The 15,475-nt window shown below is 47.7% G+C and overlaps 6 protein-coding genes across 6 annotated transcripts; 3 read left to right on the top strand and 3 right to left on the bottom strand.

The window, feature by feature from the left end:
- Window positions 1-1,783: 1,783 nt before the first annotated feature.
- MRS44_008250 (uncharacterized protein) lies at window positions 1,784-2,636 on the bottom strand (the record flags this gene model as incomplete). Its single annotated transcript, XM_046269070.2, has 3 exons — window positions 1,784-2,090; window positions 2,140-2,339; window positions 2,391-2,636. 3 exons carry the CDS (start codon window positions 2,634-2,636, stop codon window positions 1,784-1,786), a joined length of 753 nt encoding a protein of 250 aa, XP_046133726.1.
- Window positions 2,637-6,258: 3,622 nt separating this feature from the next.
- On the top strand, window positions 6,259-7,185 carry MRS44_008249 (uncharacterized protein; the record flags this gene model as incomplete). The annotated part of the gene is made up of 1 exon (XM_065620835.1): window positions 6,259-7,185. The coding sequence occupies one exon, from the start codon at window positions 6,259-6,261 to the stop codon at window positions 7,183-7,185; it is 927 nt and encodes a 308-aa protein (XP_065476907.1).
- A 639-nt stretch (window positions 7,186-7,824) lies between these two features.
- On the top strand, window positions 7,825-9,054 carry MRS44_008248 (uncharacterized protein; the record flags this gene model as incomplete). Its single annotated transcript, XM_065620834.1, has 7 exons — window positions 7,825-7,983; window positions 8,031-8,109; window positions 8,161-8,301; window positions 8,353-8,466; window positions 8,514-8,614; window positions 8,676-8,721; window positions 8,759-9,054. The coding sequence occupies 7 exons, from the start codon at window positions 7,825-7,827 to the stop codon at window positions 9,052-9,054; spliced, it is 936 nt and encodes a 311-aa protein (XP_065476906.1).
- A 2,327-nt stretch (window positions 9,055-11,381) lies between these two features.
- On the top strand, window positions 11,382-12,935 carry MRS44_008247 (uncharacterized protein; the record flags this gene model as incomplete). The annotated part of the gene is made up of 1 exon (XM_065620833.1): window positions 11,382-12,935. One exon carries the CDS (start codon window positions 11,382-11,384, stop codon window positions 12,933-12,935), a length of 1,554 nt encoding a protein of 517 aa, XP_065476905.1.
- Window positions 12,936-13,022: 87 nt separating this feature from the next.
- Window positions 13,023-13,840, bottom strand: MRS44_008246 (uncharacterized protein; the record flags this gene model as incomplete). The annotated part of the gene is made up of 3 exons (XM_065620832.1): window positions 13,023-13,530; window positions 13,582-13,647; window positions 13,701-13,840. 3 exons carry the CDS (start codon window positions 13,838-13,840, stop codon window positions 13,023-13,025), a joined length of 714 nt encoding a protein of 237 aa, XP_065476904.1.
- A 534-nt stretch (window positions 13,841-14,374) lies between these two features.
- MRS44_008245 (uncharacterized protein) lies at window positions 14,375-15,190 on the bottom strand (the record flags this gene model as incomplete). The annotated part of the gene is made up of 2 exons (XM_046278478.2): window positions 14,375-14,471; window positions 14,523-15,190. The coding sequence occupies 2 exons, from the start codon at window positions 15,188-15,190 to the stop codon at window positions 14,375-14,377; spliced, it is 765 nt and encodes a 254-aa protein (XP_046133732.2).
- Between the last annotated feature and the right edge of the window lie 285 nt (window positions 15,191-15,475).

Below are 15,475 nucleotides of genomic sequence, written 5' to 3'. Positions count from 1 at the left end.
AGTATCAAGGCTTCCTTAATTCGTGCTTGCGGAGTTTGGCGTTGCCCTCCGCAAAGCCCTCATAACGTTAGATGACAAATGCCCATTGTGTGTCGATGTAACTACGGTAAGTACATTTAGATGCTGCCCAGCCATTCATCAGATATCTCCAATAGAGGCCATTGTTGTAGTTGTTTTTGTTATTATCGATGATGACTGCAAGAGCCAATGAGCCAGTAGCCTCACCAAAATGACCAGAACAATGAAGGTTACAATACTTGGTGCAACGTGTCAAACTGGCACCGTAGTCGTCCACAGTCTTCTCAACTCCATTGAGCCGAGATACGTATCTCTATGGACATGAAGCCTATGATGGCAGCCTTAGGAAGTCAAAATAACTAACTAGGTCACGGTGTTTTGGAAGGAGAATATCAACGACGAAGCATCGCCGCTTTGTGGATGGTAGCTCATGCCTCCCTCCCTCAAGCGAGGCTCAGGTGGTGCTCACCCTAAACTCAGGTGACCGTGAGACACTCTGATCTGATCGCCGATAAGCTTTCCCCACACAGACAACAGCTGAGGAGTCGAGGCAGGGATCTTTTGTTCCGACGTCTTACCCCTGTCATAAGCACATCATCACCTTCCACATTCGATGACGTCCGAAAGATAGTCAAACGTTTAAATGCTACTTAAATAGACATCATATCACGCCTAATTCTGAAAGCTTCAAGTCAAGGCTGGCAAATACCAATGCATCTTTTCTCGAAATATTGCATAGTGCTCATCACTATCGCGGCTTGTGCCTCACTTGTTCTATTCCGTTCAGCTTTCTCCATGATGGCCGACCGAAAGGTAAGAGGATTCTACACAAGCAAAAACCCGCTTTTGAGGGTTGCTGACAAAAGAGTTTCAAGTCAATCACTTATACATTTGAGCTGATGGACGACTACAAAGAATCTAATCAGACGGTGACGGAGTACGATGTGCGATATTTTTGACGTCTGATAGTCAGGCTAATTCTCAATCCAGCATCGTCAAGGAAGATACTGGTGCAGAGCATTGGAAGAGCACTCGCACCATGATCCCTACATGCTATCCCCCGTAGGTGCCAGAATTTTCAGAACCAAGAGCCAGTGCTGACACGGTTTGGTTTTAGCCCTATGACCCTACCGGCCATCGAGAAGCTTAAGGACATCAAAGGCGTGGTTGTGGAAGATCTGCCAGAAGAGTTGTGAAAAGATACAAACAATGAGACAACTTAGTGGATGGTTATCAGGCATTGCTTCGGTATATAGGAATTTATTAGCAGTCACGACATAGTTGGAAACATCACTCTTTTTGTAATTGATATTACTCGTTGTCCTTATATAATTTGATGTCCCAAGATTCATAGAATAGTGGACAAGATTGACCAGGAGATGCTTGATCAATCAGACTTACTGATATTTCTTTTTGTAGATATGGGGTCACGTATACGGAAGCGAACTGGAGAATGGTGTCTCTTATACCGTTGATGAGTTCGGGATATGGAAGAAGGCTTGCACAGCACTTTTTCAGGTGTAGTTCTGCCATCACGATATCGATAATCATGGTACTCGAGAAGAAATCTTCCACTAACAATGTTATTGAGAATCTAGTCGCTCGAGTTGCCAGTTCATGGCCAACCGGGACTTGGATCTTGACTATCAACTAAACTCTCAAACACTCTCAGCATTCCTACTCCACCTTATGTCACCATCTCGACTAGAATCTCTGACCAGTAAAGTGCCGAGGCCAAAATGTGTAAACCACTCCAGCGAGGAATTTACAGCTGGCCGTCAATGTAAGAGCGGAGCGTACCAACTCGGGCATAAACACCGGAGTAGTTGGGCTGAGCACAACCCTCACCCCAAGAAACAATGCCAATGACAGTGTTGGAAGTGTCGACAATGGGACCACCGCTGTCGCCCTGGCAAGAGTCCTTACCACCCGCAGCAAGACCAGCGCAGAACATGTTGGTGGTAATGGCAGAAGTGCCATACTGGGATCGGCAAGTGGTGCGAGAGACAATAGGGATAGTAACCTTCCTCAAAGCGACGGGGGAGGTGGAAGAGCCCTGAGAGGTGACACCCCTATATTCCAAGTTAGTCCTGAACCGAGGACATGTTTAGATCTACTCACCAGCCTGCAACTGTGGCATCAGAGCCGGCAGCAGGGTCGGAGCCCGAGGCAGCCAGGCGACCGTAAGAGATAGTGGAGCTAGTCGAGATGGGAGTAGACAGCTTCAAGATGGAAACATCGTTGTTCAAGGTCGAGCTACTGAAGCTAGGATGGATCCTGATGGAAGAAACGGAAGATGTAACACCACCCGAGTTGCGGTTCTGTCAATAGTAAATACATGTGTTGGATTCTTCATGTCTCAGAGAACATACCAGACTTCCAGCGCGGACCTGGAAGGCGCTAGCAGAGCGACCAGAAGTGCAGTGGGCAGCCGTCATGACGGTGTTGGCGTTGAGGAGGGTACCTCCGCACCAAGGGCCGCCATTGTAAGAGATGCTGACGATGAAGGGGAAGTCACCAGCGCTGGCAGCCGTTCCGCCGACGATCATGGGTCGGTCTTGAGGCCGGGCGGCAACAAGAGGCGCAACAAGTGCGACGATGGCAGCGAACTTGACCATGGTGAAGAGCAGGCAGAGGATTCCAAGAGTAGAGAGTTGAAGAGTGAAGAGAGATTGTTGTTGGAGTTGAAAGACTGTTAGAACGGTGATTCTTCATCCTTTTATATGTCGAGATGAACCTCTTGATGGTTCGTCTCAACTATGTCCGGTTCCATACCTGCCTCTCTGGCTGTGATTCCGCGATAAGCTTGCTTGGTGATATCTTGAGAGTATGCAAATAGGTGTACCTGCCTTTCTGGTACTGAACTCCGTTCTCCGTCGTCTAGTTCGGCAGTTGGAAAAAGCATCTTAACCTTGTAATCCTCCCGCGCAAGTGATCGACATAGATGGCGCTTGGCAGCAAGGGTCAATATCCCGATGAGGCAAGTCGATAACTTGGTCGACCATTAAGAATGTGGAGATGCGCGGCGGATCGAGTGATCCGGCAATGATTAGGAACAGAGAATTGATAAGAAAAGAGTAGAAATGCAAGGAAAAGATCACTACTGGGCGTATTTCTCACTTGTTATTTCACTGTCTTTGACAACGTATCAAACTTGCTGCCCTTGTTGCCCTTGTAGAGAATTTCGGGAATTAGATAAACCCGGACGGCCTATCGCCAAGAGCAAGGCACTTCTGCACTACTACTCTAGGCGGGGTGCATTACTTTAATCCGGTCATGCGCCTTGGCCCAATATTCTGAAACTGGCAGCTTGACAGGATCTTTTGTAACTTGCACCACGCAATACCAACCCGGAGATAACGAACGCATGAGGTCGCATAGGATAGACCTCTTTGGCCCTGTGAGATCTTTAAATCGCTCACGCCGAGATCAAAATGCAGACTATACGGAACATCTACCTTCCAAAGATAGCAGCCAGCGCCGTCTTATCTTTTTACCCCATGACTGAACACGATATTCCCCTCGAACGATGCGGCGAGTTCTCTGCTTCTAATTGGAAGTGCCAAGTTAATAACTCAGGCGCTAATTTTACGGATGAATGTTCTAAACAGGTTCTACGCGAGATTCAATCTGGAAGGTAGACTTAGTCCGATTCATGATAATCTCAAGTCTATCAAGGTTGCTTTACGATTTATGCATAACCCTAATGTTGAATGAGTGTGATAGGGTAGAATGCCTGAGATGTGTCCTACAGGTGCGGCTTGAGACTGTTGATTTAGGCAACAGGATAGAGACGCAATTTAACTCAATCATTACCGCTGAAGATATAACTATGGATGTTTATGAGCGGACGTTCTAATCTGGGTTGGGAACAAATGAAGTTGCGACAACATAGGTAGGACAAAAAGCTTTTTGGCTTGCTCCGCTGCTAATGCATCAATGCCTATGTTGTTTACTATTCTGGCTGGCGGTCTCTTGTCGTCATTGCAGATAATAACAAAGAGGAATAAGAATAAATCTGAAGCCAAAGGCTGCACTCTAACCTGGTATTCTTTAGGAAGTGACGGCCTTGGTCAGACCCTATTCGTTGCAAAAGCTAGCAGTACGTGACTTGGAAAAGAAAGCAATCAACATCGTTGGCGCTGACTTGAGCGACTCGAAGAATGAGGCTGTCAATGTTCTCAACGGTCACGAGGTTGTCACCTCTACTATCTATGGACCTCACGTCTTGGGTGAAACCCGTCTTATAAATACCTCCAAGGCGGCGGGAGTAAGACGATATCTGGTTTGTTTCTTCGCCACTGTTTTTCTATAAGATAGTCTCGTGCTTCGAGATACGGTAAGATTTGGATCCCTTCTGGGGTTCTTATTATTATCGCAGATAATAATAATATAGTAAGATTTCTATTACGAAATGTATGACAACAGTCGCTGAGACTAGCTTCTCCATAGAAACAAGACATACTCAAGCATATTAAGAAACTATACTTGCCTTATACCGCTGTGTATACTGACTGGTGGTATTAAGTTAACCTGCCATGTCTCCCTTATGGTCGGATCGACTACGGTCTTCTGGTTCAGTTGCCCCATCAAGAGCCTGGCTTCAACTATAATAAAGAACACATTGTCAACAGTCGGATCGACTACGCGGTTACAAATACTGCGGATAGTATCATCGAGGTGGGCAGTTAGCCCTATGCTCTGACTGATCTGCAGGATGCTGGGACTTGTGTTAATCGAATCATCAATTACAAGCGCACTCTTGATCGTCTCGTTTTAGCCGACAATAAAGAACTCACATTCCGCCAAATATTAGACATTCTGGAAAGTCTCGGCGGGGAACTAAACAAAAGGAACAATATATCAAATATCCAGGCAGCAGGAAGACTAAAGGAAAAGGGCACTATATTAGCATTAGGATATAATACTATCATATATTGGTATTATTTTCTTTGTTATAGTTGAAGCGTGGCCCTTGATGGGATAGCCAAGCTGACAAGCCGATAGATAGTATCAAATATCACCACATCCAAATTGTCTATCACATATTAACTGAGTCGAAGGTCTCTCAACAGTCTCTACAGGGGTGCTTCTAAGCTGAAGGCCAAAACCTCGAGCCTGGACTCCCTTGATTTCGTAACGCTATCTCAATATGAGTAGTGAACTCTTGCGCCATTGATGGAGATTACACGGTTGAAGATGCCCGATATCTTGAATAAATCACCAGCAAAGAACTGTATCCTGATTTTAGCAAAAGAAACTTTCAAGCATTTGTGCAAGAAGCCCTTGGCGGCAAGGGAAAAGGGTTCACGAGCATCTCCATCACCTGGCTGGTAAACGGCCCAAGCCAACTGAGTTATAGGCATAGAGCCACGGGGCGAAGGCTCTTTCTGACGCCGTGTTAAGTGTGCATTGACTAGCTCATTGATTAATTCATTGAATTCTACTCCGCTGTGGCTGTCAATATGAGCTGCCTTTTCTAAATACGGCTGCTGGCTGAGAGTTGAGTTATCCTGAAAGTGTAAAATGGTGGAAGGTGATCACGGGAGCAAATTGTCCAATACCGACATGTCTCATTTGTTTTTCTTCTCCTCGTTTGATCGGCGGGCCTGGTTACGATGCTGGGAATATGTGTGTTCAGAGATACGATCGGCTCAGGCTCACAGCTCTATTGGTGAGGAGTTGAATGATTCATCGATATCACAATCACTTTCATTCATAGAATCCGTCAAAGGTCGAACAATTCCAGCAGCGCATGGCTGAGGTAAGGCATATATGGCTGTGGTGTAAGAAGAGAGACGGCTTGAGAAGATATTCGAATGTTAAGTACCATATTACGTGTTCAGCCAGTCCTCGAGAAGTGCCAAGTGGGCCTTTGGGTTAAAGATGAGTCAACATCAACATCTTAGGCGACATCTCCATTCCTCCACCGTTTCTACACCGGCGTTGATCGATACACTCCCTGTTAGCCCATAGCCGCGGTCGACGGGCGGAGTTTACGGGCGGAGCTAAGATCATAAGTTGCGGAGTTTTGCTCCTTGACGTGGAGACAATAACGTTATACACTGTTAGTATCTGCAAGTACCCGTTGCCAAGCAACTTAAAATGACAGCTCGAGGCTCAAATCTCCGCGGAGTATTTAATCATACTACACACGTCTTTCGTCTTGAGCCTTTTTGATCCCAGACACAAACTTTCCAATCCTTTCAGTCTCGCACACAAGATTTCTCAACACACAAGATGCTTGTTCTCATCGCCGGTATTACAGGCAGCCTTGGGCAGCGGCTAGCCTCGAATGCCCTCTCGCGAGGTTTATCTGTTCGAGGACTTGGTCGAGATGCGTCAAAACTTCAGCCGAGTCTATCCAAAGATCTTGAGTCGTTTGTCACCAGCACCAGCTGCTACGACCTCGGTGCACTTGACCAAGCCGTCCAGGGCGTCGACGGAATCATTTGCTGCTACGCGCCCAACCCGATCCTTAACCTCGACGGCGCTCTGCTACTTCTTCGCGCTGCCGAGAAGGCTGGAGTGAAGGTGTTTGTCGCCCCGTCGTGGAACAACGACTGGACCAAGCTCAAGTTCGGAGATTTTACGCACTACGACACACACATCGCCTTTGAGCAGCACGCTGCCGTGACGAGCTCCATTCGACCTGTCTACTTGTTCACGGGTGCCTTTTCCGATCTTCTCCTGACCAATTATGGCCCCGGGTCATTTACCCTGGACGACCAGGGCAAGGCCACTCTTCAATACTGGGCAGATGGGAACACTCGTAAGACATCGTGGTCATCCCAAGATGATGTCGCCGCCTGGACTATTGAGATTTTCCTCAACGGGGAGGGTGTCCAAGAGGGCAAGGGCGGATTCTTCCGATTTCGCTCTGGGGAGGTTAGCATGGAAGAGCTTGCGGATGCATATAGCCGCGTTTCTGGCCGGGAAATCGAGGTCAAGTGCGTGGGAAGCTTGGAGGATCTTGAGAATGACTTGGCCCGTCTCCGCCTCGAACATGGGAGAGCTAAACACTGGGAGTATTCAAAGCAAGTTGTGGCGCTCCTTGATCTCAAAGGGAGCTGGAAACTTGATGCAAATGAACTGACCATTTTGGATCATATCAAGAAGCCAAGGACCTTGGAGGATTGTCTAAAGGAGCATCTGAAGTTGGCATGATGGCATTTTGTACTTTAGGGCTACCAAAGAAGGACTTTTGGCAAGCCACCCGAAATAGAGACTCTGAAGTTGACTTGCTGTAAAGTTCCATCTGTATGCCCACTGCACTTGTATATTCTCTTGAGCCTCTAGAATAAAAAGAATTGTGATAGCTCATCTATGAATCCCTGTGGGCTTCCGCCATAAGAGACTCCAAGCCCTTCTTAGCTTTCTAACCCACTTTAGCGGTGCCTTCTGGCAAGTGCGCACTTCATGCGGAGTGAGTACACCTGGCCATGCAGCGAGACCTTGGCTTCTGCTATTTTGATCTGTGTAGTCGCTTCGGAATCGGACTTAAGCTAATACCAGGAGTGGAAAGCTGTGCACCCCGAGACCCCGAGCTTCTACCCAGCCAGGCACAATCCACCGATGAACTCTTGGCCCAGATGGCCTTAGTGTGGTTGGAAAAGAAGCTTAATTTTGACTATTTCTGGAGTCATGGATTTAAAGCTCTTAAGTCCATTACTCACGCAACAATGGAGCCAGGTTGGGCAATACCACCTTCGAGGCAGACAGCCACTAACGTGTATATAACCAACCCTTCTCCAGCCGAGGATGAAGCTTCAGTAGACTCAAACCCATACTCTCAAGATCTTCGACATGGTCAAGGAACTCCCTTTCGCTGATATCAAAGTCCCTTCCCCCGGCTTTGGTGCCATGGGCATCAACTTCGGCTTGGGCAACAATCTCACCTTCGATCAGGCTGAGCCGGTGCTTCTCAAAGCTGTTGAACTAGGGTGCACCTTTTGGGATACCGCCGTAAGTATGATGCAAGCATCGTGACCGTCACTCTGACTCGTGAACAGGTAGTATACCAGGCTGGTATCAATGAGAAGCTCCTGGGTGATTTCATTAGGAAGCATAACGTTCGAGAGAAGATCTTCAGTATGTGTTATCTTTTTGAAGCGCAAAAAGATAGCTGACCATGGCGAATAGTTGCTTCCAAGTGTGGTGTTGACATCTTTGGTGATGGAAGTATCACGAACAAGGCCACCCACATCAAGGAGTATATCGAAGGCACTATCGAGAGGCTCGGATTTCCTCCAGACCTTTACTATCTGCACCGAATCGATCCTAGTGAGTAAAGAGTTTCAGTGAAGGAAAGCCGTCTAAATTATAACCCATCAGATACCCCATTGGAGGAATCAATCCCCGCTCTTGACGAGATTCGTAGAGCTGGTAAGACCAAGTATATTGGTTTATCTGAATGCTCCGCGGCGACCCTCCGCAAGGCCAATTCGAGTATGTATCCATAATAAAGGACTAGCCACATCTGACCGTCCGACCAGTTGCCAAGATCGACGCCATCCAGGCAGAGTATTCTGCTTTCGAGACTGTCCACGAGACAAATGGGCTTATTGATACGGCCAAGGAGTTGGGAGTTGCTTTTGTAGCCTATGGCCCATTGGGGCATGGCTGGCTCGCCGATGACTTCCCATACAACACTCCAGATGACTTTGCGCCAGATGACTATCGACGAACTTGCAAGTCCCCCAAGTAGGTGTGTCGAATCACACTAACAAGTATTCTGTAGTTCCCAAGTTTCAAGGCGACAACTTCTACAAGAATAAAGCCATTGTCGACGAACTCAAGAAACTGGCCTCTCGAAAGAGCGCTACTGTGACCCAAATCGCACTTGCTTGGGTTGCCGCGCAAGGCATGATTGCGATTCCGGGCACGACAAAGCCGAAGCGGATGGAGGAGAATTTCGCTTCAAGAGACATTGAGTTTACTGATGAAGAGTTGAAGGAGATGAGGCGGATTATTGACACGACTAAGCCGCATGGAAATAGATGCAGCGAGCGGGACGAGGCTACTGTTGGACATTAGAGTAGTAGCTGGCCGCCGGGTTGTATCCCTGCATCACGTCTGCTTGTCGCTTTTTACTATCTGCTAGCTTGGTCTTCTGGTTCAGTTATCTTAACGAGGGCCGGGCTTCAACTATAACAAAGAACACATTATTCGCTTTTTACTACCTCCCCCTAAAGGCGGGCGAGGATGGAAGGTGCAGGACACCTTTCTACTTGGGGTATGATGAAGGTGGATTCTCATCGCAGGCAGGATCTCGGCAGAGAAAGTGAGCGGACATCGGAAAGACCATCACCCTAGCTCCTCATTGACAAGATAGTCGCTGTCAACATCCTTCTAGCGACGGTTTGGAGTGGGATGTTCCCAAGAACGGTCAGCCGTGGTAGATCTACAATACTGAAGCTACCGTACTCTACATAGGCTTCTCGAAGGCCTACTTATAACTACTTCCGCATCGTGAGCATTATAGAGCCCCCAATGCCCCCCTTTTTATTGCCATTATTCTTAATATCGTCTCAAAAAGAGTCATGGGCCATGGTAGCAAAAAACATAGTTTCATAGAGATATTAAACCAGATGTCACAAAATGCCTTTACCTCATTAAAAGACGATGGCTTTGTCTTGCTGATACCGAGTGGACATGAAAAAGGACAAGACGCAACGCACTGTGTGCCGTATCTGAGCGATTGCCCTACCTAAGCATATATTACGTGGATGAACGTGATGCAACAAGTCAAGTCGCGAGGTCTTTTAACAACTGAGCTATGAGGCACTCCATGAAGACGATGAAGGTCGATTACAAAGGCCAGAATTAAGATGGAAAGCCTGAGCCTTGAGTGGGCAAAATTTTATTATAAGCACTCAAGTTGTTTAACCTCGTAGCATACCTAAAGGGCACATCAAGGCAAGCCACTCAGAGATACGGTTTTACAAACAATTAAGCCATCATGCCCAATGCCTTTTATTATATCTATAAATATAATTATACATATAGTAAATAATGGTATATAATTCATATCTTAAAGTACTTTAATATATACAATAAAGTAATGTACTTCTTTTTATACCTTCTTTAAAAACAGAACTGGTAAAATTTCACTCTTTACCTAGGTAGCTAGCATATCGAATCAATACTACCTTAGCCACTGAGGGAGCCGCATCACGGGCAAGCCTCGGCTCCTCCACCGATCGCGTCGTGGCTTCTGATGGATTGAGCTGCTGATGGATTGAGGATCTTTCCCCACAGGGCAAAGAGAGTCTTGAATCAAAATTGATTAAGCCTATCATCGTTCAAAAAGGGATTGAAGACGAGTCATGGTGGGCTGTTTCATTAAACAAATACGAATATACCAACAAAGGTACTCGTACTTGTGTGTTGGCTGCGCCACCAACAGGTGTTTGTGAAGGATAAGGAGAATGCGCAGATCATTCTATACCTGGTCGCGTTGTTGATTAGAAGAAAAATCCTTTGATGTGAAACAATGTCGGTACATTGCGGCTACGACAATGCGTATGTTCCCCAGCTTTGTTGCTTCAAACAAGGAATATGGCTGCAAACACCAGAACCATCAAAAATCTTGGCATGATTCCCCTTGCAGCTACCTCTGCGGCCCGTTTCACCAGCCTCAAACCGTCAGAGCGCATCACTCCTTTATAATCCTACACGCTACACGAGGAGGACCAACGTGCATATTCTGACGGGTAAGCGGCATTTTTAGTTCCATGTCGCAAAAGAAGCCATGGACGCAGAGTTGCGTCATCTGAGTCATCAAACAGCTCGCTATACGAGCGAGCGAACAGCAGTCGAGGGCAGCTGGATCGACGGCAAGTGCCTCAATCGGAAAGTGGAAAACTCGACCGACATGAGACGCGACGACATGAAACATTCGTCTAGAGATTGTGCCATTTGACGTGTTGGGGCTTTATCAAGGGTCCCGGGTCGTGATGTGGGTGGGAGATCCCGGCGACGGGGCTTGCGTAATGTAATACGAAAGGAGGGACACGGACCCCAAATCTTGGATAAGAGGATTTTGACTAAAAACAACAAGAGGAATGCATTTCTTTGTTTCTTCATCTTTTGTTAAAAATTCTGGAAAAATGATCGTCGTCGTGAATGGCGGCTGTTGAGTTGCGGAGACATTGACTCAGACCGCCGTTCGTTTTCTCAAGCAGCCATCTTTTACGCATTCCCTTTGAAACACTTCTTTTAAGGTCGCCAAGACCCTTGGCGCCGGCTTTGGATCGCCTTTAGGCGCACGAGCGATTTCGTCCATAATGGTACCTCCAACGACAATAGCGACGCATTCTCAAGCATAACGCATTCATTATTTCCGATTTTCTCATCTTATCATGTTTCTACCACTCGAAGAAAGCAAGAGCGCCGCATGGGCTCACGTCCTGGCCTCTCGACGACATCTCGTCAAAATAACCGCCCTCCTCATCACCACCATATTTGCCCTATCACTATGGATATTTTCTTCAGACCTCTCATATACATATCAGAGAATCACAGCGCCAAAATTCAAACCTGAAACTTCTAGCTCCAGCAATGCGTCAACGAGTACCTACGCCTACGACGCAGAAACGCCACAATTCACCGGCCCAACGTCTCAGGTCGCCGACTTCTGGAGTCGATTATCCAACGAACTTTACAAGGCTCAGCCCAAGGGTGATGAGATTGTGTCACCGAGACCCCTTGATCCGGAGCAATTCAGCCCCCACGGTTCCAAGGCCCAAATCGACATTGATGTCCTCAAGTTGCCTGACGAACAGTTCGAGTCGTTAAAGCAGACTCACCACGATTACGTCCAAAGTCTTCGATATCTCGCCCCCGATTTACCGTTTGTCCGCGACACTCGTGGCGTGGTCATCACCGCAAGTGGCGCCAACTTTGGTATCGCAGCCACGGCTGTGCTGATGCTGCGTCATGTTGGTTCAAAGCTCCCTGTACAACTTTTCCTGGACTCGGCTAGCGAGTACGAGCGCAAGTTGTGCAACACTTCACTTGCATCGTTGGACGTACAATGCCTCAACATGGATGACTTCTTGCACGTGCCAAAGTCTGCCAACTACACCACGCCGCATTTCGAAAAGTTCGAGTTCAAGGCCTTTGCCCTCATCTTCTCCAGCTTCCAGAATATCCTATTCCTGGACTCGGACGCTTTTCCCATTCGAAAACCCGATTATCTCTTCGATGTTGAACCTTACAAGAGCCATGGTCTGGTAACATGGCCCGACTTTTGGCTACCTACGATATCGCCTCTCTTTTATGAGATTGCAGAGGCACAGATGCCCAACAGGACCATGAAATCACGAGCCTCTGAGTCTGGAATCATGCTGTACGATAAGGCACGGCATGCCGACAGCCTCTTATTGGCAGCTTACTACAACTTTTACGGAAAGTACTACTACCAGCTTCACTCACAGGGCGCCTGGGGATCGGGTGATAAGGAGACGTTCACGCAGGGGGCCGTTGTGCTTGGGAATCCTTTCTGGCAGGTCAAGAAAAACGCGATGATGCTTACACCAGGAGAAATCCACTATGGCAGCGGGATATGGCAGGCAGATCCCGAGCTTGATTGGAAGAGCTACCAGAAGAAAACTGGGAAACGGGAAATACCCATCACAACAACCATGTTCGCACATCTGAACAGAGTAAAGTTTGACACAAGAAGACTAAACAGCTTACTGGACGAGTTGACATCCGAAACGAAAGAGGGGGAGAAGGAAGAGTGGTCAAGGATATGGGGCCCAGACTACAATTCGGTAGTGAAAAAGGCGGGCTATGACCTGGAAAAGGTCATCTGGGAGGAGGCCATCAAGGCCACTTGTGAGCACTCTCTGTTGGATGAGTGTGAGAGGATCCGAAACTATTACGATACGGTGTTTGGGCAAGATGCCTGATTTGAACCTGGAAATACCCATGGCTATATAAAGCCAACAATGTTATTACTATGTTATATGTATTATATCCAATGTCAACGAAAACATTCATGACAGTCCTGCTAGTCTCAGGAAGGCTGGGTTCTTGAGAACCCTCATGCCGCCCTTCAGTGTTGTGATATCACTCCCTCCCTCGTCCAACTGCCTATCCCACCTTCCCATTGCCATTTCAACTAAGAACTTTCCAAGAGGCTCCGTCGGAGCGTCAAGCGATGGGAAGGCCATCCGAACCGGAGGGCCCAGAACAGTTCTGGCACTGTTATGGAAGAAGCCTTGATCAGGGACGTATGGCTTTATGGCAGCATGGTCCCTTTCACTGACGACACCTGGTCCAACAGCCTCTGTTATGAGACGAGGGTAGGAACTGCGCATCTCGGAGAGCAAAAGCTCAGTTTCGCCCTTGACGCGGGCGTATCGGTTCGTGAATGGCCCAGGATTCTGTGTTGAGCTTTGTCCAGAGACAAAGATGAAGCGGAAAGGTTCGTCGTTGGGTGCAAGGTCGGCGAAGGCTTTGGCACCAGCCAAGGCGTAGTCTTTTGTGATCTTGATGTATTCGCTATAGAATTGTCAGTGAGCATGGTCAATTATCCTCAAAAAGAGGACTTACTCCTTGGAGACCTTGGTTTGACTAACGCCAAGAGCCCACACAGCACCATTAGCACCCTGCAGCTGGCTAAGCACGTTGCGCCCGTATTGTAAGAAGTCGGTGTGAATGATGACGTTGACTCTCGGGTCTTGAGCATTTCGGCCATGGCGACGGGTCTTCGGCTGAGGATTGAGATCTTGGTGATGTCCTTCATCTTGAGCATGGCGTCGAGTACACCAGACCCGATCAGGCCGGTGGCTCCAGTGAGGATGAGATGCATGTTGGATGGGTCGGAACAGGACTGAAAGATGCATTGAACTTTTTTAAAGACAGAGAAGTGGTATTTATATTTTGTAATTGAGAAATAAACCATCATTTGCCTACGTATTTTGTCCGTAGTCATTTTTGCCCTGTTCAAGTTGTGTCGCGCGTCCCTGTCAGCAGTTTTTGCCCGTTTCAGACATGGCGCGTCAGCAACAAGGAGGGCTAATGTTACCGCGGTGCTCACGAGCTTCGACTCGCGGCCGTAGACGTACACCTAAGCGGGTGCCTTCAAGTTCTTCCACAAGGTTCCACAAGGGGCCAATTAGGAGCCCGCTGTCTGGCGGTTTAAGGGTAACATTCTCAGGGCGTGTACCCTGTCTGTGCCGGAGCGGCCTATCACCATCACATGCCAAGTTGAGATAGTGTAGTTGAAATTGAAGGTCATGTTCACTACGAGAGGGGTCCTTAAATCTTCAAAACTTTTGTCATTTCAAAGGTCTCCATCACAGCTAGATTTCTTAGAAAGAGTGTCTCGCTCGAATCCAACACATCAATCTACCTTCTTCAACGGCTTCTCGGGCTCCTTACTGGGCTTCTCAACCCGATGGCTCACCAATCCGACGAATCTCAACGAGTCAATAACGGAGCTGTAACTGTTAGCAACGATCAAGCTTAATAGATTCTTGCCATATACTCACTTGTCAAACTCGGATGCCCAACGATCAAAGGCCAACAGCGAAAGAGTTGTGCCCATGTAGATGGCGATACCATGGGGATAGGTTCCTTCGTATATACCCATGAGAATACCGCCAATCAAGCCGAGCGAGTATCCTTGCCCGTAGGTATCTATACCGGCGAATTTGCTTGACCATTTAATGAGGAATCGCACCCAGACGAAGCTGGCAAGCATCTTGATGCTTGCCCGATGCCACTCTGTCGATCCCAAGTACACAGCAAGACCCGAAGCAAGTACACGCATGAAGGCCATGCTTTGAAACGACCCCCGGCTCAATTCGAGAGTCAGTTTGGGTATGAACCGCATTCTCTCAGTCATGATGAGGCTTGTAATGGTCTGTACGACACAGAGGAAGAGATCGATGTTATTCGCTTTCGGATCGTGGCCGAGGTGCCATGACTTGACGTGGAAGAGGACGACTTCGATGATCGAGACGATAGCGTGGACGATGAGGAGGGAACGATGGTAGTGGTGTGCCTTTACGTAGGCTTTGGAGTTCATCATGCGTAGCATATGAGGCATCCAATAGGCAAAGATGCAAAAGGTGTAGATGTGATCGAGAGGGAACTCATTGTACTTGTTGAAAAGAGGCCACTCAGTGCCATTGGAGGTGGTATTGGTGCTATCCATTGTGTCTGAAAGTTGAGGCACTTGATCCAAGTTTACTACCAAGTCTTGGACTCTCGAGTCCTTTTGTACTTATTCAACATCTCGCAAAAAAGGATACAAGCGGCGCTTCCATTTGCATCAACCGTGATTTACATCTGTCAGCTTACACAGTACGCCTGTGATTGGTGGCGACGGCGTATGGTGGCTTACCACCATGCGGTTGAGATCCCGGCAAGAGCGCCAAGTATACCTTGATTGGGTAATTCGCATCAACTCCCCAAGTCGGGTGCGTATTCGATGCTGTGC

The sequence above is a fragment of the Fusarium solani genome (assembly GCF_023522795.1).
Source record: "Fusarium solani strain SB1 chromosome Unknown bctg00000004, whole genome shotgun sequence".
Lineage (NCBI taxonomy): Eukaryota > Fungi > Ascomycota > Sordariomycetes > Hypocreales > Nectriaceae > Fusarium > Fusarium solani.
The sequence above is the reverse complement of the archived record's forward strand: the minus strand, read 5'-3'. Positions and strand labels throughout refer to the sequence as shown.